The sequence below is a fragment of the Chenopodium album genome, chromosome 8, assembly GCF_948465745.1.
Source record: "Chenopodium album chromosome 8, dcCheAlbu1.1, whole genome shotgun sequence".
In the NCBI taxonomy this organism is placed as follows: domain Eukaryota; kingdom Viridiplantae; phylum Streptophyta; class Magnoliopsida; order Caryophyllales; family Amaranthaceae; genus Chenopodium; species Chenopodium album.
Window position 1 is genome coordinate 594,471 of NC_137841.1, and position 24,760 is coordinate 619,230.

A 24,760-nucleotide genomic window follows, 5' to 3' on the forward strand; every position below is an offset into this window, starting at 1 on the left:
ATAATATATTTTATTGGAATTAAATTAAGTAGGTCAATCGATCTTTGACAAGTGTTTTGTTTATCAGACAATTTGCCTAGATTTCTTACAATAATAAATAAATAAAATTATAATTGAAATTGTCTAACTAAGTAAACTAGCATCATTTCCCTTAAAAAATAAAAAATAAACTAACATCATCTGATTCAATCTGAATGTAATCGACCTATTAATAGTAGGGTTGAGCAAAACTACCCGAAAAACCGTTTCGTTACCGTTCCGAAAATTAGGGTACCCGATCCAATAACCATAACGGTTTGGGTACCCGTTCCGATAATTTGTTATCGAGTATGGTTATTGGGTATCACATTTTAAAATTAATGGTTACCCGTTCCGATCCAATATTTTTTTTTTCCGACTTAAATCTATTTTTTTTTTCCGACTTAAATCTATTTTTTTCAGAATCTAAACTCTTACTTTACTTCATAATTACTATATAATATCAATGATTAGTAATATTATTAATAATTTGGTCAAGATTATGTGATACTATTATTAATTAGTGTTATAATATATCATAATAACTAATTTATTAAGCTTGATTATCACTATTGGATACTTTATTGGGTACCTGATAACCGATTTGAAAATCCGGGTACCCGAACTTATCATTTCGGTTTATGGATATAACTTTTAGTGATATTGGTTATCGGGTACCCGAACCGTTAGTACTAATGATACGGGCCGTCCCATGCTCACCCCTAATTAATAGTATAGGTTGAACCTGAAACTAAGGTTTCAATTCCAAAAATCGAATATGAAATAAATCGTAAGTTATGTGGGTCCCTTAAACATTATTAAACAGGCCGACACTATTTACGGGTTTGGGCACAAGATTTTATGCATGGGCCCGACCTAACCCGATTTTTGATCACCTCTACTAGAAACTACCTTTGAAACAACACCAAATTAACAACACCCTAAGCCGCCTAAAAACCGCCCAAAATATTCGCCTGAACCCTACAATGCCACCGAGAAAACTGCCGGACTTATTAGAGCCAGGAAACCCACCGGAAAATTGACTTACCTAACGTAAACCCTTACCCTAATCGCCTATAATCATCTGTTTAGAGAGAATTTTGAAATTTTAGAGAGAATTATTATTATTATTATTATTATTATTATTGTTATTATTATTATTATTATTATTATTATTATTATTATTATTATTATTATCATCATCATCGTTGTTGTAATATATGCTAAAAAGTATGAAATTTAGCTTTAATTATTATTAGCAATATTATTAGTTATAAAGACAAACTGAACTGAACTTATTAGAGCTGAACTGAACTGAACTGAACTGAACTTATTAGAGCTGAACTGAATTGAACTTATTAGAATTGAAATAAACTTAAAAATAAGAGAACAACCCTAATTCAGTAACTCATAAGTTCATAAGTGTCATACTCATACTATTTCCATTTGATAGTTTGTTTAAAAAAAAAAAAAAAAAAAAAAAAAAAAAAAAAAAAAAAAACACTATTTGGATAGATCTCGTGCCCCTGCGCCCTTGGGACTTGGGTTGTGGTGAAACGTGTCTGTCTACAAACAATGCAACCTCTGTGATTCATCTTCCTAACCGCTGTGACTCAGGCTTCCGTTATACGAACTAGTTCTCTTCCTCCTAACTCTCTCTCTTGCGCATTTTGGCGAACATCTTGTGGGCTATCTCCGAAATCCTTAATTCATCACCCGTTTGATACTTTGATGCTTCCGAATTTCAGGAATAATCAATGAGGCATGCCGCCGCCATTCTCCGTTACCATCGACATGCACCGTTCCGTTCTAGAGGTACTGCCATTGTTTCTTGTTTGATCAACCTTTTTCTAGTCGTCCAATTTGGTTATTTTTCAATTGTTTTGGGTTTTCAATATTTGGGTTCTTTAAAGTAGACAGTTTTTTCAACTGGGTTCAATTTTTTTTGGCTGATATGATTACTTATTGTAATGTTGTCAAACTTGCCAATATGCATGAATTGTAATTGCTCGCAGTTTCAGTGTAGTGTTTAGCATTTTGGGCTTAACAATGTGTTGCTAGAGAATATAAACTCTATATGATCACTGTTATGGTGTTGAGTTAACTCATTTATGTAAGTTGTGTTGGGGTTTGATTATTGCCTTGCATTGGATTTGGATATGTGAAAGGCGGTTTATAACCAAGCTTAATTTTCGCCTTGTCTCGTTTGTAAAAATACATTAGATCCCCAATCTCCAATTTCTTTTTTGCATTGCAGTATCACTTCTTAGTTCTTACCTTGAGCTGTTTTGTGTGTTAATTCTGTTTTTCTTTTTTTGGGTTCTGGTTACTTTAGTTCTTCCATTTGTAGCATGGAGGAGGACATGGCAGTGTTTATCATTGAGAGAATGGAACGGTCCTAGAGTGAATGAAGACATTTGGTTCCCTTCCATTATACTGCAAAAATGTTGGTGAGTGACTTGTTTATAAACTGTTTTACCACAAGCTTCACTATCCTATCCTAGTATCGTAGTGATTATGGAAGTATATTATGGTTCAATTTCTGGTTTCATTATTTTGCTCTCCGTCCACTGTGATTCTCTGTATCTGATTTCAGTCAGAAGTCAAAACATAAGTTATACAATTACATCTGCTGATAAATATTAGTAGTGATATAATCCAGGGCCATCAGAGTAATCCTACTAGAGAAATGTGTCATGAGATAGGGGACTTAGAAGCAGTAAACTCATCTGAGGTTGTTAACTATTTGTGTTGAAAATTGACTGTTTATACCATAATATGATGGAGGGTCTGATGTTTCCCTGTTCAATATGAAATTTTTGCTTCAGTGAGGTATTTGAAAAGGATAAAGTTAACAGATGTTGAATTATGAATAGAGAGATGAGAAGAATAACATATAGCATTCTAACTTGTATTCAATCCACTGAAACGAAGTACATAGCAACATATATATAGTGCATATCTAAGCTAAAAATAAAGAACATGATCCCATGATCATCATGCTTAACATTAACCCACTAAATCCACTACTATTATGAATCCACTTACACAAACTAATTATATGGAGTTAACTAATCACTAACAATTTGAAGTAAATATTCCAATATCAGATATTTGTGAATTCTGGAAGAAGGCAGGAATTTCTAATGAATTGGTGTCTGACATGCTTTTCTTATGGGCTTTTATATTTAGGAATTTTTTTTAGAATCACCTTTTGAACTCTTAGGGACAGAACCTTGTAACAATAATTTATTCAAAAAAAAAAAAAGGAATATAACCTTGTAAACATCATGTTTTGGATGTCAGTAGACCGAAGAAACTCTTTACTAGATGTATGGCACGTACCAACTTGATTTTTAATAAGAAATTCAATAATGCTTGATTAATTGATGATTACACCCTCTCCAGATTTAAAAAAAAAAAAAAACTCTCAGACCAATTTCCAATCCAAAACACAGAGGCACTATGCAATCAGTCAGCATATGCATGTACTTTCCCATACTGTACATTGTATATTATCTAAGAGTGGGTACTTGATGCAGCTTTTCAACTAGTTTTAATAGCGTGCACGGTGAGAGGCCATCTGCTGAGTATGCAAGGCAGAGGAAGCAATCATTAGAGGAAGAATTTGGACACGTATTGGGGTCACACAGCTCCAAAAGTGTATCTGTAGTATATCGATTTGGACCATTCCTGGCATTATTCAGAGCAGCAGTTATCTCATACCATGTGTTAAAGTTGTCTGCATGGCAACTTTTTGTTCATGATATTCACAAACGTGCCACTAAGGTGAATTTTGTTATCTCTGTTCTACCTATTTTGAGCTTGTATTATTACTACAAGATTGCTGTAGATCATGGGAGACATGCCATTAATTCTTGCATATTGTAGCTGCTAAATCTTTTTAAAATAAATTTATGCTAAAATAAATCAGGAGCAAAGACCATGATGCTTGAAAGCTAATATATACTCCGTATAATTTTATAAACAATCAAAGAGAGAATAATGAGGTTATTCGCAAGAAAGTAGGTGTGGCGGGCATTGTAGATAAATTAAGGGAAAATCGTCTGCGTTGGTTTGGACATGTAAGACGGAGACCCGAGGGTGCACCGGTGCGAAGAGTGGAAGAGTGGGACCATGGAGGGATTAAACGAGGAAGAGGGAGACCAAAGATGACTTGGTTGGAAGGAGTGAGGAAGGATATGAAGTGCATGGATTTACGTGAGGATGAAGTTTTGGATCGTAAGGGATGGAGGAGAAAGATTTATGTTGATGACTACACGGAATAATCAAATTTGGTTCATGTTAGCCGACCCCACTTTTGGGATTAAGGCTTTGATTGATTGATTGATTGAAAGAGAGAATAATGCCAATTATGCTTTTGCAGTTTGCTTCAAAATCCAAAATGACAAAAGTCTCAGTTTATAGAATTTAAGTGTTTGGTGGAATAAATTTTTACTAATCTTTAGTAAAGGTTAGTGCCAAAGACAAAGAGCCAAAGGCATGCCTTTATTTATTTTTGGAAAATTTGCCATTTACAACCGCTAAAAGTATCCATTTAGCGGGTTACAACCATCAAAGTTTATTTTTGCAAATTACAACCAAAGAAGTCACCAAACAAAACTACAACCAAAATTCGATTTTCGGCCATTTTCAACGGAATATGACGTCACTACATCAATAAATGATTCCGAACTAGTATTGGCTGGTGGTTAATTTTTATACCAATAAATGATTAATGACTTAATATTGCAAAAACAGTGGTCGAAAATCGGATTTTGGTTGTAGTTTAAAATGTTTGGTGACTTTTTTGGTTGTATTTTGCAATAATAAACCTTGATGGTTGTAACTCGCAAAATGAGTACTTTTAGAGGTTGTAAATGACAAATCTTTCTTTATTTTTTAATTTTTCATTTTAAATCTTTCTTTATTTTTTAATTTCCTTATAATTCTAACCTGTTTTTTCTGTAATGTTTGATGTATATGATAACTCCTTTTGGAGACTAAAGAGTTTTATGCAGTTTTATACTATCTGAGGTCCAACCTTCTAATGTTTGTTACAAATGTCTTATTTAATTATTTCATCTATGATATTTTTCTTTGAAGTATCTTTGGGACAATGCACATTTGCACCGGTATCCTGATACATTTGCAATTTTATGCAGTTTTGCGAAACTCTGATCCAACTGGGGCCATTTTATATCAAGGCAAGTTTAGTTTACCCTGCTGCTTTAGCATAGGATGTTCATACTTGCCCTTTTTTTTTTTTTTTGAGAAAAATGGATCATATAAATATTATTATGCAGACTTTTCCTATGCAGTCATTATGATTGTGAGTTTGCAGTATTATTTTCATGCTTATTATCTCCATACCTTAATGTTTCTTATGTTTTCACTTTGAGTTCTAAATTTCCCAAAGAAGAAAGAGATGGCCTGTATCAGCTGTTGGGATACCATCATCTTCTTCTATATCCGAAAATATTCTGATGTTCTGGATATCTGCTTTAACTGACATACAGCTTGTTGAATGCAAGATACATGTAAAAGAAGAGATTCTAAAAGTTTTGCTTTTGCCCGTGGAAAATTCGTCGTTTTAACGCATGTTTCCGACATGGATGAGCGACATTACACATGCTGTTACTTTTTCTTTCATGTAATTTTCAGAATAGCTATATATTGTACATAGTTTGAGGCTACTCTTAAAAATTTCGAATGGTACATAGTTTGAGGCTACTCTTAAAAATTTCAAATGGAATTCTAGACTTCACTTCCAAAGCATGCAGAGGATGAAGAGGGGAGGATAGATATGGAGTTCATGTGTTTCAAAAGAACACATGGAGCTCAAAATAGGTAAAGTGCTTGAGTTGACTAAGAAAATAACTAATATGCAAACTGTAGATATTGATTAACAATTTTTAACTCCACCATGGTGGGATATTTCTTAGGTTTTGATGAGTTTTGATGGTTACCATGTTGGGATCAACTTTATTTGCACTGCAGAGTTTATTTTTGAGGCTGATATTGTATTTTGCACTCATAGATAAGCAATTTGTGGCTTTGGGGATAAGGCATATGCCAATTAAGTTTTTAGAGCCCAAATAGAGCTTTTATTATTTTTATCATAGGTTTCAACTCATTACTCACCAACTGCTTTAATGTTGTAACTTTTCTATCTATATCTTTGAACAAATATAGTGACATCTCCAGTTGTTCATCATCTAAGACTTCTGCCTTCCTCTACTTCTTGAATATGATACGCTTTATTTAATCGTGGCCTCAACTGCAGTGACAACAGTATATAAAATTAGATAACAATCATTGATACTGTAAATTGTTCTTGTTTCACAGGGAAATTTCTGTAGAACTACTTCCACTGGTGTTTGTGTGAGTGTTTAGGTAGGAATCATAATAATATAATTTTTTCTAAAGCAAAGACTAGGTTTGGCTATCTTGTTTGATGTCCGTATGCTTGGTGATTGCTGCTCATGTGATTTTCTACACTGTCACGTGACAAACTTTGTTTGGGAGGTTGTTTTCTAGGCATAGTTGTAAAATTTCCCTTTTGCTGTTTTGGATTCGTTTCCCAAACCATATGTGAGGTTTTTAGTGGGCAAGGGGAAGAAGATGTTGTGATGCAATGCCTTTGTGGGAATCTTGTGATGTGTGTGCGGTTAGAATAAATTTGTGGTTCTACGAGAGTCAACCTATTAAGTGTGTCTATATGGAATATGTTGTAATCAACTGTCCTTGTGGGCTTAAAAAACTGGGGCTTTCAAGTTCTATTCAATTGAGAAGATTCAAACTCAAAGAAATGAAATCATTGTTTAGCCACTTGTTTGTGTTAGAGGGACAACTATTTCTTGTATTTTGTTACACACACACACATTTAAGGATTCAAATTTGATAAGAATAATTGTTCAAAAGAAGTAGAAAGATAAGTAATACTAACAACTTCTCTTCTTCTTCTTCTTCTTGAACGCCTTAATCCCATAAGTGGGGTCAGCTACATGAATCAACATGAGGACTTCCCATAAGGTCACCCATTTTAGTACTACTCTCAATCATTGTGGCTCATGTCAAGTGATGTGACAAAATTTTACACTTGCTGTCACTTGCCTACCGTAACCCTCCTCCTTTATCCGGGGAACTAGCAGTGGGAAACCCACTAGCGGAGTTCAATACTGGCAACCGCTTTTAAAACGGAGGATTGTGTGATGAATTATTGCGTGTTTCGAAATTTGAAGTAGCAATAGTGGTAGTAATTTCACTGCAATCTGTTGCTAATATATGTTTTGGAAGTTTTTTTAATTTCTTTTTTCTTTATTACTGTTATAGCACATGCTAGTTGCTTTTGTCATCAGAAAATTGTGAAGAATACTCTATCGATGTCAATTTGTTGTTCATTTGTGCAACCCTTGCTGGGATTAGAACATTAGAATGAAGAAAGGATTTGACTGTACTTTGAAATAAGATGTTTGACAATGCTGCAGAAGTTTTGAGAGTTGTAATACCAAAAATGTCAGGATTTGTTGAGTCGTTTTGCTGGAAGTTAGTTTAAAATTTTTTGATGATTTGAAATTAAAGTGTAATACTTCGTATAGTTTTCCTAGGCCAATTATTTCATACGATACTACGGTTGCATATGTTTGGAGCTCCTCAATTTGGCTATGTACTTGATCATTTTGACGTTGTACTTATAGTGTTGCATTGGTGGCACACGGGCACCCTCAAATTGTTGAGAACTTACACTTCATAAGATTTTGTGGACCAGGTTGGAGCTAAATGCCTCCAAGGGGGGGGGGGGGGGGGTGTTAGAAGTAGTTGTAAAAATGGTACCTTTTTTTTTTTCCCTTTCTTTCTTTTCCGATATTTAGCCATGTGTAAGATCGGTGTACAAACCAATCCAAAGAAGCAAATGAATTGTCTCTCAGTTCTTATTTAATGCAGGCCATGAGAGGCTGGAGTATTGTTACCTTATTCATTGGCATAGAGAGATTAATTGATGTTGGACCATGTACCAAATATTTGTTGACCGACAAACCATTTGATTGTAAATGACTGGTAGCGGATATTCAAATGAGGTTTTTTTTTATTTTTATTATTATTATTATTATTTTTTTTTTATTTTTTTATTTTTTATCTTATGTAATTTGAGGATAAACAATTATTAAACTCTTTGCTCTTGGAAACAAATAGTTATGCCAGATTATTTGCCTCTAAACTTAGACAAGCTAGGGATGAAGATGTGTGTTATGTTAGCTTGTTATCGTCTTTGTTTTAATACTCTACTGCTATCTAATTTCTTTGTATCTACAGCTTGGGCAGGCATTGAGCACTAGACCTGATATATTACCGACCATATACTGCCAAGAGCTTTCAAAACTCCAGGTTTAGGCTCTCTTCTGCTCTGTGAACCTCGTATGTTGTGATATTACCTTAGCGATAATCATCGAAATAATTATTGTTCCTAATTTCTCCAGGATCAAATACCTCCTTTTCCAACTTCTGTTGCCATGAGATCCATTGAAACCCAGTTGGGTGCTCCTGTGTCAGAAATCTTTGCTGACATCAGCCCAGAGCCTATTGCTTCTGCTTCTCTGGGGCAGGTTTATAAAGGTGAGAAATTTCTGCTAGTGATGAGATTGATTGTCAATGTTATTTTAGCAAATATGTTTCCTTTTCATCTCTTTAATGAGTATGCTGTTACTAGAGAAAGCCTTTATGTTATGCATGATTTTAATCCCAATATATTTGTCGATGATTCAAGTGATGCAGCTCATTTGCATTCCGGAGAGCTGGTAGCTGTCAAGGTGCAGAGGCCTGGTATGTCATTGTCATTGACTCTTGACGCATTATTGTTTCACATGATAGGCGGGCAATTAAAACGTTTTGCCAAGGCTCGCAAGGATTTGTTAGTTGCAGTGAACGAGATGGTGAGAGAATAATTTATTAGGTTAATATTTTTTTTTTTGCAAGTCTGTGATTTTGGGGCTGTAACAATTCATATGATATGTGGATTATTTCTTGAACAAGCTAAAATCTTAAGTTGTAACTTCTGGCCTATTCTTTTCCGCTATGTGTTTGGTCTTGGAGTAACTCTAGAATGTATACAGGTTTCTGGGCTAGAGTTTCTATCACCTTATTCTGTATGCCCATTTTTTGATATGTTATTGGTCTTGGAGAACTCTGAATTTAGTCAGGATTCTTTGTGTATAAATTAGCACCTAATTTTTTTTAGTCCATTTTTTTGGTAAATGGTTGGTCTTGGAGAAAGTATTGAATCTGTTCAGGTTTTTGTCAGGATTTTTTTTGGCATACAATGTTTTAAACCTGTATGTGCCTTAGACTGGAGTTTTCAGTCACTTGGTATACAATGGTAGTGGAATAGATGGTATTGACCTTTTGATTTTAATAAAGGAAAATAACCATTATTAGAGTGGAAGATGGGATTATTGGAAGGAATGATGTACTCAAAATGAAAAACCAGAAATACAAATAACATAAATAAATCAAAATATATAGAGAATTCTAATGGAAGTACATACATTTTCCCTTTTCCTTTGATAATTGATACTTCCTTTTGTGTGGCCTACTAGCCTCAATCAGAAATTCTGAACAGGGATAATGCCTCTTGCGCCCTCACCTAGCTCCTTGGTGTCTTCAAAGTGCATGCAAATCTCTTTATTTTTGGTCGCATCTATGTTGTTTCAGACTCTTAGAACAGCTGAGTGCTTTGTAATCATTGAGAGGAATTTCAGTGTGTGATTCCAATATGCCTGATTTCTAGTGTCCACATATTTAGTAATCTTGGCTTCATCAAGACCTCAAACTAACTAATCCTTCCTGCTTAAAAGAACTAGTTTCGTCTCAGTGCTATTGTCTTCAGAAAGTCTTTCCTTTTATTATTAGAGATAACTCTATGAAACTTGTCGCATTGATGCAACCAAAGATATTGTATAGTCATTGGTACTGTGGTGGCGTGGTGAGACGTATCATAAGCATTTTGCTAATATGTGTTTTCATTATCCCTTGAACCTGATGAATTTTCTTTTGGCTGTAACCATTGAGTTCAGGATTTATGTTTGTCACAGTGAAATCCCTACATGTGGCAGCATACAATTGTGCTTGCTTGATGCACTTCATGGGTAGATTGATGTGTATTCAGGAACTTGATGGATATTAGGCATTTACATGCCTAGTGCATTATGTAGCACATGTCCAGATGTTGCCTCTTTCATAGATAAACCTGCCTGTTGCTTGATCCTATCCCTAGAATGGTCTTCCACATACCACCTTGTATATTTGACTTTACCCTGGCTTTACTACCCAATTTTTGATTAGATATTTATATAAATTATAATCGTTAGCCTAGTGGTGAATCATGTCTGGTTGTTGCCTATACAATACCTCCTTGAAGACAGGTCTCCATGTGAAGGACCAAAGGCTGGTACTGCCACTGATCCTTTTTTTTTTCTTTTTCTTGGTGTAGAGACTAGAGAGAGCCGCAAGAGAAAATGATTTAGATGGGATTTGATCCTAGGTCTTGAGTACTACACTACTACCCCTTAAGACTTTAATCAATTGCTACTGATCTATGAATCAGAAGTAATTCCGTTGGGAAATCTTAATCATAAGTGATCTCGACTTAGTTATGAGTTATGATCTCTGCTCATTTTAGAGCCATTTAAAAACCCTCCTCATATATCTGTGGATATGGCTATGCGGATGTGGAATTTAGGTTGTTGCTCTCTTCAGCATGTCATATTCACTAATATGGCTAATAGTCAACATTTTGACAATTTTTGCTTTGATGCTGACAGAACTTTTATCCAATTAGTTTCCATAAAGAATAGATTTGAAGTTTTACCGTCAAACTGAGTTTTCATGGATTAAAGAAAGAGGAGCATATAGGAGATGTAGAAGGTGGAGACAAAATGTGTATGGTAATTTGTTTGAATATCATGTTAGGTAGGGATTAATTGTTACAGCAACATCTTACAGCAAGTTTTATTGTTACTTTCATTAATTCCTGGAATTAATATGAGAAATGTATACTGCTTCCTCTATACCCTTACATCCATCAACATATAATTCAGTCATCATGAGAATTATGTTAGTCTTTTTTTTTTATTCCTATTTCATGTAGAACAAACCTAATGTTTAACGTAATTTATGTCAAGTCTGATGCTTGCTGTGACAATTGCCTCTGGTACTAGTCCATTATATAGAATGGCTTTCCTTCTTTTGATTTTTTGAGCCTAGTTGAGTCCATATATTTTCTATTATTAGATTATTCATTTTCAGATATCTTCCCTATGTTTCACAGCCGTAGATGCCCCGGTTGAGGATTCTATGTGCAAGGTCCTAATAATTGTGTCTTTTCATGGTCGGATAGGTCAGGCACATGTTTGAAGAGATAGATTACATCTTAGAAGGAGAAAATGCAGAGCGGTTTGCTTCTTTGTACGCTTCTCATCCTGGTAATTCCAACATTTGGTTTTTTAAAATTTGTTTTGTTTTGTTTGAAAAGGTAACATGTGCACAATTGTAAAGACTCTTGTGAATAGTAATATAATCAACGGTGGTAGAATTTGGGCTTCATGTATAGTGCCAAAACTCATGAAGGATTTTCATTTTTATGATTATCTGGAAGAGTGGAAGGTGTCCAGATTGTTGTTTGTTCATTGTGGATATGGTCTTTTTTGTCTTTTGGATAATGATCCTGGTAAAGAGCTCATTATAAACTTCATGCTACAATTGCTTGGTGTATTTTTTATTTTATTTTATTTGCCTGCTCAATAAAATTTGGATTTCTATTTGTCTGTTTCTGGGATTGTACTTGTGTTTTCTTCAGAGTTGTCAAAAGGATAACTATCCACTATAATTTGAAACGCATTGTTTAGAGGATTTTGGTACCTATCCTATTAGGCCTCTTATAATGAATTATCCATGTTGGGAAAAAAGGGATGAGAAAACTGAAAGTTGATATGCACCAGCTATCGCAACATTTTGTTCATATTTAGTAAAGTGGCAACAGTATATAGAGTTTATGTGGCAGCATCAATGTTCTTAATTCATATAGTCTCATGGTCCTGTATGGTACCTTCTAAGACCCATGACTTGGTAGGAGATCTTGCAAGAGTTGCAACCATCACTATCTTGCTTGGATTAATTCATATTGTACCTGAAGTAAAGAAAATTTGCAAAGGTTTACTAGTTGTCTTATTTTGTTGAAAATAGGTTAAGTAGCTCAGAAGACAGATTGGGTCTTCTAGTTTGAGGGATCAAAACCTGTTACGCATATTCTTACTTTGGAAAAATTGACACTATATCTCCCATGTTTGTGATGTCTTCCCACATCAATCCCAAGTAAAATTTATTTGCTAATAATCCTAAATTCGGAGGTAGTTTTCTCATGATGGTTCAGCTGACTTGTTACCTTTTATAAGGATTAAATATGCTAAGTGGCTCACTATTTTTCTTTATCTATGTTTTTTCTTTCTTTTTTCAAGTCCTTAGTTCACTTCTTGTCAGTCTCCTCCTCATCCCAACTTTACTACCATCACCACCACATGACACCTTAACTGCACTGTCATATATGCCAGCAACCAGCATTTATCAGGCCCATTTGACAAGTATCACCACCTCCAAGTGCCCTTGCCACATTCACCATCACCTCCTAGCTCTGGCCATGCATAGCCACATTGCTCCCTGATCTCAACAATCTGCTGAAGCTCAGCCCCTTTCCCTTCTATTTCTGTAAAGCCCAGCTCCCTCACTGCACCTTTTCAACCTTTGCTTGTCCTTGGCCTGCTGCCCCCTCTCCACCAATATTATTATCTCCAAACCCCCATCATCTCCTCCTGCTCCCCACCCCCCCAAGAAAAGGAAAAGAAAATAAAAGGATTCCACCACCATGACAGTCTCACTATCGTGTATCACTGAATATACCCCACACAACTTAAGTCACTTCACTTCACCTCAATAGCTGCACCTCACTGCTCCCCACAAATTAAACTAAGACCACCTTGACATTTAGAGGATTTGAGAAAGAGACGAAGAGAGTAAGTTAGATATACTTGTTTCATTAGTATATAACTTTCAATGGTCGAGTTTGACCATGAAAGTATGCATAATGTGTTGACAAGGTGGCTAGGATGGCGGAGTCATTGCAGCTATTATACAATTTTTTCCAGCAGTTTGATAGTGGTGCTTCAGAGAGAGATGGAAATGAGAGAAGGGGGACATGGTCGTAAGGCATCACTGTAACTCTATAAGTATCAATAGGAAGGGAACATACAGGGTATATCTCAGGACTAGGGAGGGGCAGAATGCTAACATGAAGATTGAATGAGGGAAGAAGAATAGAATGAAAAGTTTTTTGCCCTTAGAGGCAGCGTTTTCTAGATTCTTCTAAATTTCATCCACATCATTGGAAAAGTCTAAAAGGTATGTAGACAAACCCAAGTACTTACATGCAAGAATGTAGTGACACTTGATAGTTGACACTTTAGAAAGATATGTGAGCAATTTTTAACATTGACTTGGCAAAGCACTCTGTAAATAATTTTATCTGGTGAAATATTCAACCATGATCTTTATTGATAGAGTGTGTCGTTATTTAATTGAATTAATCTTCCAGTTGGTGTACACAGAGATTCCTTAGTTACTTTAGCCTTCCAAATGAAATGATTACAGGAAAAGGGGGCTGCTCTTGTGGCAAGGTTATATGACTCAGAATAGATTCGTATGAAAAGTATCACCAACCCACATCCTAAAAATTTCAATTTAGACAAATGGAATTCCCATAACCTCAATTATAAAAGTATGCATCTCCATATTAATATGGCAAATGGCCTTCATTACTTTAGCCAGAGGAGAATTGAGAATTTTTAGCTGCAGGGTCAGCGCTCGTCACTTTATGTGACTTACACTTGTGTAACGTGACATGCTTCCTTTGGAAGCCCTATATTTTGCTATTGATATAAAAATCCTGTTCAGATGGATTATAAATGACTATATTTTGTGCAATTTTTTATCATTCTATTTCGCTGTTGCTCTGAAGTGGTCTGTATATGTAGTTGGATTTTACCAATCTATTCTTGAAAGTCAATTTCCATTGGCCTCCTGCTCATTGTCCTCATTTAAGACCTGACAAGCCTGTGCTGTATTAATTTTGCGCATGAGTGATTTACTACTATTGGTTGGCCGTAGTCTTTGTAGTTTTTCTTGCACGCTTTGTATCCTGCGTCCAATCTATGTTTGTTTGCATGTCTAATAAAATCACCTTTATAAGAAGTGATAATATTTTCATCTCTCCTATACACTCTTTTTGGCTCTCTAAATTAGTCTCTCTACCACTTATTTCTGAGTAAAAGTATGATTTGATTGAAAGGTGATGATAGTCTTGCAAAGAAGTTTGATGCTACAACCGGGAATCCTCAAACATATAGAGGTCAAGGCCTTATAAGAGTTCCTAAAATTTATTGGAAGTACACTCGTAAAGCTGTGCTGACATTGGAATGGATAAATGGAATCAAGCTTACAAATGAGGAAGCATTAGCAAAGCTCCAGTTGCCACGCAAGGAGCTTGTTGACCAGGTATAGGCCAAATTTGAAGCTTGAAACATTAACTGCATCATCCATAGTTATCCTATCTGGAGTTAGCAACCCATTACCATTTTTTTTAAAAAAAAAATATTTAGAGCTTTTAATCACTCATTTTAGTATATGTCAAATGAAGTGTTCAGATGCCTTCTAATGTACTTTATCCGTTATCTTTCATATATGCATTTGCTATTTGCGCAAATATTAAGAAAATGGGTGGTTGTAAGAAAAAAGGGGTTAAAGTAAGAGTGTTAAAAGGTGGTTGAGTGTAAGATAAAGGTGGAAATATTATGAAGTAAGTGGGTTAATGTACTTCCTCCGTTAAATGTTGATTGCAACAAAGGGGGTGTGCGCGGAACCCAATGTGAAATTTCTTAAGCATGATTATTGAAAAGTAAGGGCAAGTACTTAAGTATTAAACCAACAAAAAAAATCTACCACGATTAAATAGAACCAACCAGCCCGTGCCACCGAGAACCACCCAACCTTCCCACGAACCCTGAACCCACAAACCAGCCACCAAACTCACGAACAACCACCAACAAACCTCCACCACCAAACCCACAAACCACCAGTCCACCACCACCTACAAACCACCACCACCTACAAACCACCACCGCTAAACCCACAAAACCCACAAACCACCTCCACCAACGAATCAACACCAATAAACCCACAACACAGAACCACCCACGAACCACCACCACCAAACCCCCAACAACCCACCCCCACGAACCACCCAGCAAACCACCACCCACGAATCACTCGCGCAACCCCCACAAACCAGATCTGATTTTAAAAAACTAAAAGGTGGTCTTCTTCAATTCATGAGAATGGGTTGAAGCCTTGAAGGAGGAGAGAGAAATATAATGAGGGAAATGAAAGATGAAGGAAAGAGAAAGATAATGGGGAGATGAATCTGATTTTTGATGGATGAGATAATTAAGTTAAATTAGGGTTATAATGATTTGTGATTATTTGTAGTATTATGTGTTAATAATTTTTTAACTGAGGGTATTTTGGTCATTTTGACATAAAAACTTGCTAAATAAGGAAATAATTTTTTTTGTTGCAATTAATACTGAGCATCCAAATATAGTAATTGTTGCTATTAATATTTAATGGAGGAAGTATTAAAATGAGTTTGTAAAAAATAGAATAAAGTGAAAGTATTATGAGCTTATAAAGATAGACTGAAATGGAAAGTGCTATGATTATTAAAAACAGAGGTAACATTATTTATTTAAAAGAGCGTTTGGATAATAAGAATGAATTTATATAGAATTGTGGTGTCCTATATGCAGCGATGCCTTAATAAATTAAGGATCCTGACAACAAAAATGGAACCAGGATCATGTCTTAGGTGCCAGTTTTGTTTTTCTGTGATTGATACATTGTACTTGGCATGCTCTTTTACCACTATTCTCTGCTGGATAACTGATTGTTTGCCGATAGCTTCCTTTTTTTTTTTTTTTTTTTTTTTTTTCCCCTACTTAGTACATTATTAGAAGTTTCTCTTATCAACGAAAAAGAATGAGATGGTTGATACTTAGAAATTCTCTTACTATTGCAACATTTGGGTTTATAATGTGTTCATGCAATACTATTTTGATTTTATATGGTGATTTTTACGTAAGGAAAATATAGTCATATTAGCTCTTGTTAGATTTGTCCTTATTCTTTCAAATCAATCAAAGCCTTAATCCCATAAGTGGGGTAGGCTACATGATATTTAATGATATTGATGGTAAAATTTGTGTTTTGCCAAGTGTGCATTTTCATTTGTTGCAATAGATAAAGAACGGAGGAAGTGATAACGAGTTATAGACTGACATTAATATATTATGAGTGATTATGTATTAATTCGAAAAGGATTGATGTTTGCATAACTTGGGGCTTTATACAGGCTGTTTATTTGTCCCTCTAAAAACACCCCTTTTATTCATTGTTGCCTTATATTCATTCCAATTATTTTTGCTTCTTTGCAGGGACTGTACTGCTCTTTGAGACAACTGCTTGAGGTGGGGTTTTTCCATGCTGATCCTCATCCTGGAAATCTGGTTGCTACGGATGATGGATCTCTAGCCTATTTTGACTTTGGGATGATGGGAAATATTCCACGTCATTATCGTGTTGGCCTCATTCAAGTGGTATGAATCCAATATTCTTCCTTAAGTAGCTATATAACCTCAAAGATACGAACCATTGTACAGATTTTGATATGAATTGCTGGAAATTGATGTTGGTGATAACAAAAATTTTGATGGAAATATGTGTGGCATACACAAAATAAAGCTGATTTTCTGTGTTGGTGATGGTGGTGGTCTGCGAATTGGATGTGCCACAGCAAAAAAACTTAAATATCAATGCAATATAATCTGTTTTGTTAGGAGATCCTGCGATCAGTGTCTTTTCATAATCCGTTTTCCTGTCAAATCATTTGTAAAGAGGTTCTTTCTAAAAGACTATATGAGGACATTTTGACATAATTGTGAAGTTGTGAAGAAAAGAAATTTTTAGAGCTAGAATGGAAAGAAAGGCAGCTGAGATCAGTTTAGAACTGAATACCACTATTTGAAATTTATGGTGTAAACACATGCAGGAGGGAGGTACTGCTTAAAAGCCTGTATTCATGAGTTAGAAGGGGCTTCTTCCTTTTTGGGATTCTGTAACATGAATCCTTATGAAGGCGCCAAAGTTTCAGATGTTTTTCTTGTTCACTTCTCCTTGATTCATTTATAGAACTATTTATTCTTCTTGTTATGCTGATATTGATGTAGTTTGATATGAGCTAAAGAAAGAGGCTAGCTAGCTAATTACTTAGAGTGATCCTTCTGATACATTTGTCTATTTAACAATTAATAACTCTCTGCTTCTTTAATGTTTCTGACCTCTTTCTTTTCTCCAAATGCTATTACTATATCGTGTTTTTGCCTCACTTTGTTAAACCCTCTTCTTTTACTGTTTTCTTACACTTATTTTCTCCTTCAGTTGATAAATAAAATTGTGATTTACTATCCTGGCAGGCCTTGTGTACTTGTTGACCTTAGCAAACTCAGTGTGTGTGTGTCTGTGTGTGCTTGTGTTCTTGGGGGTGGGGGGGTGGGGTGGGGTGGGGGGGGTGGGTGGAGATTGTGGAAGTGGAGTGCTGGGAGTCAATTGAGGGACGTAGGACTTGAATTTGTGATCTTAGCCATTGTAGAATTTCTCTTTACAATGTTGTTTTCTCATGGAAAAATTTTCTTCACTCCTTGCCAGGTCTACACCTTAAGATGCTTAGAGCATAGATCATCTTTAGTTGTCTAATTTCACTGAACATTATCTGCTTGCCTTGTTGTAGATATTAACTTTGATTTAGAATTGCTTTTGCATTTGTGGTATAGCAAGTGGTATATCTGCCTAGGCTGATCTGGTTCTCTTCTATTGTACACTTTTTGCTGCTTTGTCATTGCAGAATCTCTTTAATCAAATTCAACCCCTATGGGTTAACACCCTTCCATTAACACAAACACTTATCTTCTATCTTTCCCCTGTTTCTATGAGGGGAAGGGGATTGGGTATTTGGGGGGGGGGGGGGGGGGGGGATAGGATGTTCTATTTGTTTGTATCATGGTGGAAGATATTGTGGCCTAAAGACGAAAGCTCATATTTTTACAAGTGGGATCATGCTCCCGTGTTGCAAACTCTGTAGCAACAAAGGCATTACCTTTTAACAATTTCTGAGCCTAATAGACACTGATGGCCATGTTGTACAGCTGCTGGCATAAGTTACACATCTTAATTAAGGTAGAGCTTAGAGCCAATAGTGGTAAGGCTGCATGTGACTTTGCTTGACCCTGGTGTTAACTAGATGAAATCCATACTGGAAATAGTTTCTGGCTATTGCTGCTGTTAATTTCTGTCCTGTGCAAAATACTAAATTGGCTTACATATCTTTTGCCCTTTTTCTTATTCTTTCAGTTTCTATTATTTCGGGGATTATGGAGGGGTGATAGTATGATTTTTTTTCCTGACTGAATATGTTTATTTTTTGCAGCTTGTGCACTTTGTTAATCGTGACTCACTGGGTTTAGCAAATGACTTTCTATCCCTCGGATTTCTCCCTGAAGGTGTTGATATCCTGTTAGTTTCTAATGCCTTACAAACATCCTTTGGTGATGGGACCAGGCAATCTCGAGATTTTCAGGTCAGTTGTGATAATCACATTTTGAGGTGACTAATAGATTATATGGAAATCGATGTTGTGAGAGTTTATGTTGTAATGTGGTTGTCATTGTGAAAATGCTGCATGTTATCTTCTCTTGGTCTGTCTCATAGAAAAATGTATGAAGTCCCACAATTATTTCCATATTTAATCTATAAGCTTCATCAAATGTGGCTTCAACAAACAAAGGAAGTACTTTTTGTTTTTTTGTTTTTTCTTTGAAGATTTTCATTTTTCAACTGAGGCATCATATATCTAAGTGCTTGCTGTGAAGTTGGGGTTGAGTTTCATTTGAATGATTAAAGAATTTTGTTTCTTGTAATTTTACATAGTAAAGAACCCTTGAGGTAGACAGTCTTAATTTTTAAGCAAATGGAACTTTGGAAGTACTCCTTTCATTCCTGGTTTGACTCTTTTTGTCTCAATCAATCAATCAAAGCCTTAATCCCAAAAGTGGGGTCGGCTAACATGAACCAAATTTGTCTCTCAAATAAATTTCAACTAGAAAGAACATTTTTGTGCAGAGTACTAAAGATCATTTCTATATTAGTACTAATACGAAACATCAAATGGACCCTTGCAGTGAATGAGAAATATGACAATTTTCTCAGGTTTAGCATATAAGCCATCTCCATTTTCTAGTGTTAAATAATGGACGGAGAATTTTATATATGGATGATTCCTTCAGACTTGTTTCTGTGTTAGTAGGTTTTCCATGGCTTCTTTTGTGTTGGGAACCTCGCACTTACTTTAGTAGAATATATGTCATTTGGTGTATATGTTTCCCTTATGAGTAGAGAAAGTATTAGTAGTGTGAGGAGTCTGATGCGTCTCTATATTACAATGTGGAAATTGATGTATATGTAAAAACAATCCTCTTTTTCTTGTTTTCTTCTAGGTCTAAGTTCAAATTCATAACTTCGCGGATAGAAGTAGTATTTTACCCCACACTATATCAGAAATGCTTGAATTGTAGCCATTGCATCCAGTTTTTAAATGTTTCTCTTTACTCTTCTCTGTAGGTTCAATTTTAACATATTTATAATCTGCATTTAGTTTTTAAATGTTACTTTATCTTTAGTCTTCTCTGTAGGTTGTATATAACATAATACAATCAAATTTAGACTAAAAATGTTACTTCCTTGTTTAGTAGTTTGGTATCATTATTTAATCTAATGTTTCTTAGTCTATAGATAACAAATATGTCCCTTTAATTTTTATTGCAGAGCATAATGAACCAGCTATATGATGTGATGTATGAGTTCAACTTCTCTCTCCCTCCTGATTATGCTTTAGTGATAAGAGCACTGGGATCCCTGGAGGGGACAGCTAAAGCTTTGGACCCGGATTTCAAAGTAGTTGAAAGTGCATACCCATATGTTATTGGGAGGCTTTTGGCAGATCCAAGTCGTGATATGAGGAAAATACTGAGGGAACTGGTTATTCGTAATGATGGGTCAATAAGGTGGAACCGTCTTGAACGTCTGGTATGGTATCTAATTATAACATTGCAATTGATTAGTTATGCATAAATAATTATTTTAGTATCTTATGGGGTCTTCTTTAGCTAGCGTCTTTGTTGGCTTTTTATATATTTAAATTTGCTTTATGTATTATCTCAATTCTGTCATATATGTGATATATCTCATCTTGTAGCATTTAATGTCAGGGTAGTATATGTCCGCTGTCTGCCTTTTGTAATCTATAGCTATTAATTTCCTTGTGGTTTATGCTTGATATTAGGTTGGAATGGATTTAAACATTTCAAATTCATACCACTTTTTGGTTGAAAATTCAGGTTAAAATGATACTGGCGGAGCCATGTTGAGAAAACCTAAGGCATAATTATTTCATACCAGTGAGTCTAGTGGAATTTCCCTAACCCACACCCTTGAAATGAAGAAGTAAAGATGGGGATTCTCTCCCCAACTTCCCCATCTTCTTCATCAACACCCATACCCACCATCTCCATTTTTATCACTATCACTACCTCGCAGCAACCAGTCACCCAAAAATGAGTACACTAATTCCTGAACTGTCACTCTGTCAGCATCTTTGTGCTTGCTTGTTTCTATTTAGGTCATGGCCTCATGGGCATGAGTTGAGTATATCCAGTGGTTGCAATATGTAAGTGCTTACAGTTAGATGCTGGTACTACTGTCTACATTTAGAACAAATGTTGTTATTGATAAAGCTATCAGATATTACAAAATAATGCAGTCTTATTATAACTACTGAATTTACAATTTTGTCAATACAATGAGAAACCTATCAACCAACTCAACGGTTCAAGTTCTTGTGCAATTTATTATTTTTAACTAAAAAGTTTATAACACAATCTGATGATTTATTTGCACAAGATATTTGGACCAAACTAGTAGGCGTCTTAGTAGCGAGTAGTGACATCCTCCTCAGCTTATTTTTGCTGAAAAGCTTTTATTACTGGAAAAGGCAGTAATGATTGTGATTATGGCAGCATTCAAGTATTGTGGAAGCATACTGTATTGGGATGTTGCAGAAAGAGTTACGGTTGACGTCCTTGATGTAGCATGATTTCACTTTGGTCATATCAGTTTATTATTGCCCTCTATCACCTTTGGGATGTATCGACCAATATGTAAAAGTTCTTTATAGTTTACACTGTAAATGCTGTTTTGGCAAGTTGGAAAACCAATTCGAAGTACATATTAGCTGAACATCACATATCAGATGAATTTTAAAACCAAATTATAATCTCCAAAGCATAAGTTGGAATATGGTTGTTGTGCTACATTCATGCACCATCATAGACAGGGTTGATGCTAGCCTCTTCTTGTTTTCCTTACAGATACTGGATTTTGCTTTTGAGCAGTCCTTTAGCTATGTGCACTTGCTTTTATGCTTTATGCAATTTTTGCTTTGTGCATGTGCACTTGAAAGAACATATGCTTGCTATTTTTACTGGCTTGTGGTTTGATTTATGTGGTTTCCTAGTATTATTTCCTAATTTTTCTTTCGATTACTAATATTTGCAATGTCTTTAAATGGCTGTTAGATAAAATGCTGTCAAATCCTGAATGTTTGTTCTCCTAGATTGTAGCAATATCAGAAGCAGCGTTTGACTCTGCTGAGCAGCATCACAACTCTGAACAAGATTCTTCAAATCCTTTGAGATGGAAATCTTTCAACATGCGATCTGTTGTTGGTGCTACAGAAGATCTTCTCTTATTTATACTATCTGAAAATGGTTTGAGGATACGTATGCATCTCACGAGGGATATACTTCAAGCAGTGGATGCATTCTTGCAGGATGCAGTGGCTGATCAGAACTCTTACGGAGACTTCATTGAGAGGAAGACATCTGAGGTAACTGTTGATTCTAATTTCTTAACCTCCCTTCACTTGTTTTATGAATTAGGATGTCACAGAAAGTCGGAACGTATTGGTGGTGTTGTACTTGTACCTTCCTGTTACTAGTTACAATCTGTACTCCATATGAAAGGCTTAATTTTCTGGTAATTGATCAGTTTGGAGAATGATTGTCATTTGTTACTTTTGATGAAAGGTGATAATGCTTAATTTTGCAATGGATTGATAAAAATTGACTTAGTTTTTTTATTATCAGTTGACTGTATTATCTCTCTTGGTCACTTATTTTTGTTTCTAGTTAATGTATTCTTTGGATATATGGTTGTCTTTTGAATTTCTTCCTTTTGTTGATGTCATTTTAACCTCTGTTGAACTTGATCCATTTGGTGATGTAGAGAACTAGCGTTAAAGAGGGGAGAGATTGGTAGGGAGGAGAAGAGAGGAAAAGGGGTGTGAGCATTTAGATATATGTTCAAACTTTTCTCACTTTTAGTGATGTGAATTGCATTATTAGCTTTTGTAATAATCAGAGTAATGTGAATATGTGACAGTACAAGGTAACTAATGTTGTTAGGACATGATTTACCTTAAATGGGTATACGTCGTAGAAAATATCACAATTTGTACCTGAATTACTAGTTCTATTAGTTGTTTTCCTTGGAATTTTCATATTTTGCAGCCCCCTTCTACAGTTCTACCCCCTGGAAAAAGGAATTATGGGAAAAAAGACAATTTATTTTGTTCCTGAACACTTCAAAAGAACTAACTAATTTTTTTTTATTAAAGTAATACAAAATCAAGTTTGGGAATTTCTGTTTGTGATCCTAAAATGTATTTCACTTCATCATATAAGGGCACAGGCTTCAAATTGTGCTCTTAGGAAGATAAAATCTTGGATCATGTAACCAATCCCATCTTTAAGATTAGGGTTTTGATTGTTGTTATAGAAGTGAAAGTGCAAGAAGATTTGGGGGGAGAGCCAATGGCTTCCCCTTTTTTCCGCCACACACACACCCCTCTCCAAAAAAAAAAGAAATTTCTCTCTTTTAAAAGGATTTAATGAAGAAAAATCTTGGGTTTAAGTCAATCTTTGCATTGTTTTTTTTGGTGAAATTTTTTTTGCTGTCTTATTTGGGATTTAATGAGATAGAAATTGATTTTTCAAGTAGTTTGTGTCCTTGAAGTGTAGTAATTTGTGCAAGGGGATTATATGGTTCATGTTGGAAGGAATATAATGTTTCTGTTAAACTTGTCCCTTTTTTCGACCTTATTTTATTTATGGTTTGCCTGCTTTCGACCTTTTATGTTGTATCAGGAACACTCAAGAAGTAGAAGGGTGGCGAACGGCTTTCACTATTTTTGGCAGGCAGTGAAGAAGTCCCCAGAAGCATGGATTTCAATGCTAGCTCGCATGTCAATAAAACCAGAGTTCCACAACTTCATTTTAGACATAGCTTCAGTCTTGATGCAGCATTCTAGCCGTAAAGTTCCTGAGACAACCTGGATACTTTTTTCTAAATCACTTCACAATTTTGTAGATAGCTCAAAGTCTAACAACCTATGAGATGGCAAGTTATATAGCTAGAGGGCCTTGGTTCTAACATGTAAGGGCCTTAGTAAAACAAGGGTGTAATGTATATAACACTGTCAAAATTTACTTTGTCTGAACAATAACTACTCTTAACTTTCAAAATTATATATCATTAAAATACCATCAAACTCGTGATTGTTAGCATAGAGGGATGATGGTACACTTTGATCTCCCAGGGAATCTTCGTCTTCGTGTTTGGCATCGTTAGAGTTGAAGTAATTCCCATACAAAAAGGTTGGGATGACACAAGTCGATAACACAACAATGAAACGAGTTGTCGATTGAAATCGATACAAATGATAAGCAATACAAAGTGAGGCTGCCATGACGAACTTGAAATAACCATAGTCTGGAACTGGCTCACCAATATACAATCCTCGAATCCTATTCATTTCTGCCCCACAAAAACTCAAAATAGGGAAACACAATATTCCAATGAATTTCGTTACACTAGTAACTTCGGTTGTCGGCTTAGAGGTATAGAGACTTATGAACTGCAACCCAAAGTAAAGAAACATAAAATTTCTACCGCTGACTTGACAATCCATCATCCATTTTAAATTAGACTTGAACGTCATGAACACCATATACACGACCACATAAAACAGAATGTTGATTCCGGCGATAATGCAACCGTGTGTGTAGCTCATCCCGCCGACCACGACGACATGTTTGTCTTCTAAATCTAAAAGTGGAATCATTATATCAAGTAAGGAAAACATACACCCTACCAAAGATACAATAAGTAGAATCAAGAGGACAATGATTTTTATATGTACAGACTTAGTTTGCCATCTATTCATTTTCGTTCTTGATTCTTTTCATATATTTTTGGTTTTGTGAAGGGAATTAATACATATATAATGATGCGATGGAAAATGTTGAATGACGATTAATTCAAAGTTAGCTACTGGTTGTTGTAAGTGGTTTTACTCTATGCGTTAAGATAGGAATAGGATGTTCCAATTTTTAAGTTTTGTTTGTTAAGTTGT

The 24,760-nt window shown here is 35.3% G+C and overlaps 1 protein-coding gene across 3 annotated transcripts; it reads left to right on the forward strand.

Moving 5' to 3' along the window:
* Nucleotides 1-1,551: 1,551 nt before the first annotated feature.
* LOC145555564 (uncharacterized) lies at nt 1,552-23,884 on the forward strand. Of its 3 annotated transcripts, XM_081617302.1 has the most exons (15): nt 1,552-1,654; nt 1,767-1,833; nt 2,354-2,468; nt 3,561-3,807; nt 5,184-5,225; nt 8,335-8,406; nt 8,499-8,634; nt 8,794-8,951; nt 11,414-11,498; nt 14,414-14,619; nt 16,614-16,775; nt 18,662-18,811; nt 20,056-20,316; nt 21,902-22,174; nt 23,493-23,884. In XM_081617302.1, exons 2-15 carry the CDS (start codon nt 1,776-1,778, stop codon nt 23,739-23,741), a joined length of 2,214 nt encoding a protein of 737 aa, XP_081473428.1. In that variant the 5' UTR covers nt 1,552-1,654; nt 1,767-1,775; the 3' UTR covers nt 23,742-23,884. The 3 variants fall into 3 exon arrangements, with proteins under 3 accessions (XP_081473428.1, XP_081473426.1, XP_081473429.1); XM_081617300.1 differs by having other exon boundaries at nt 1,632-1,833; XM_081617303.1 differs by lacking the exons at nt 1,552-1,654; nt 1,767-1,833; nt 2,354-2,468; nt 3,561-3,807; nt 5,184-5,225 and adding an exon at nt 7,843-8,099.
* The last annotated feature ends 876 nt before the right edge of the window (nt 23,885-24,760 follow it).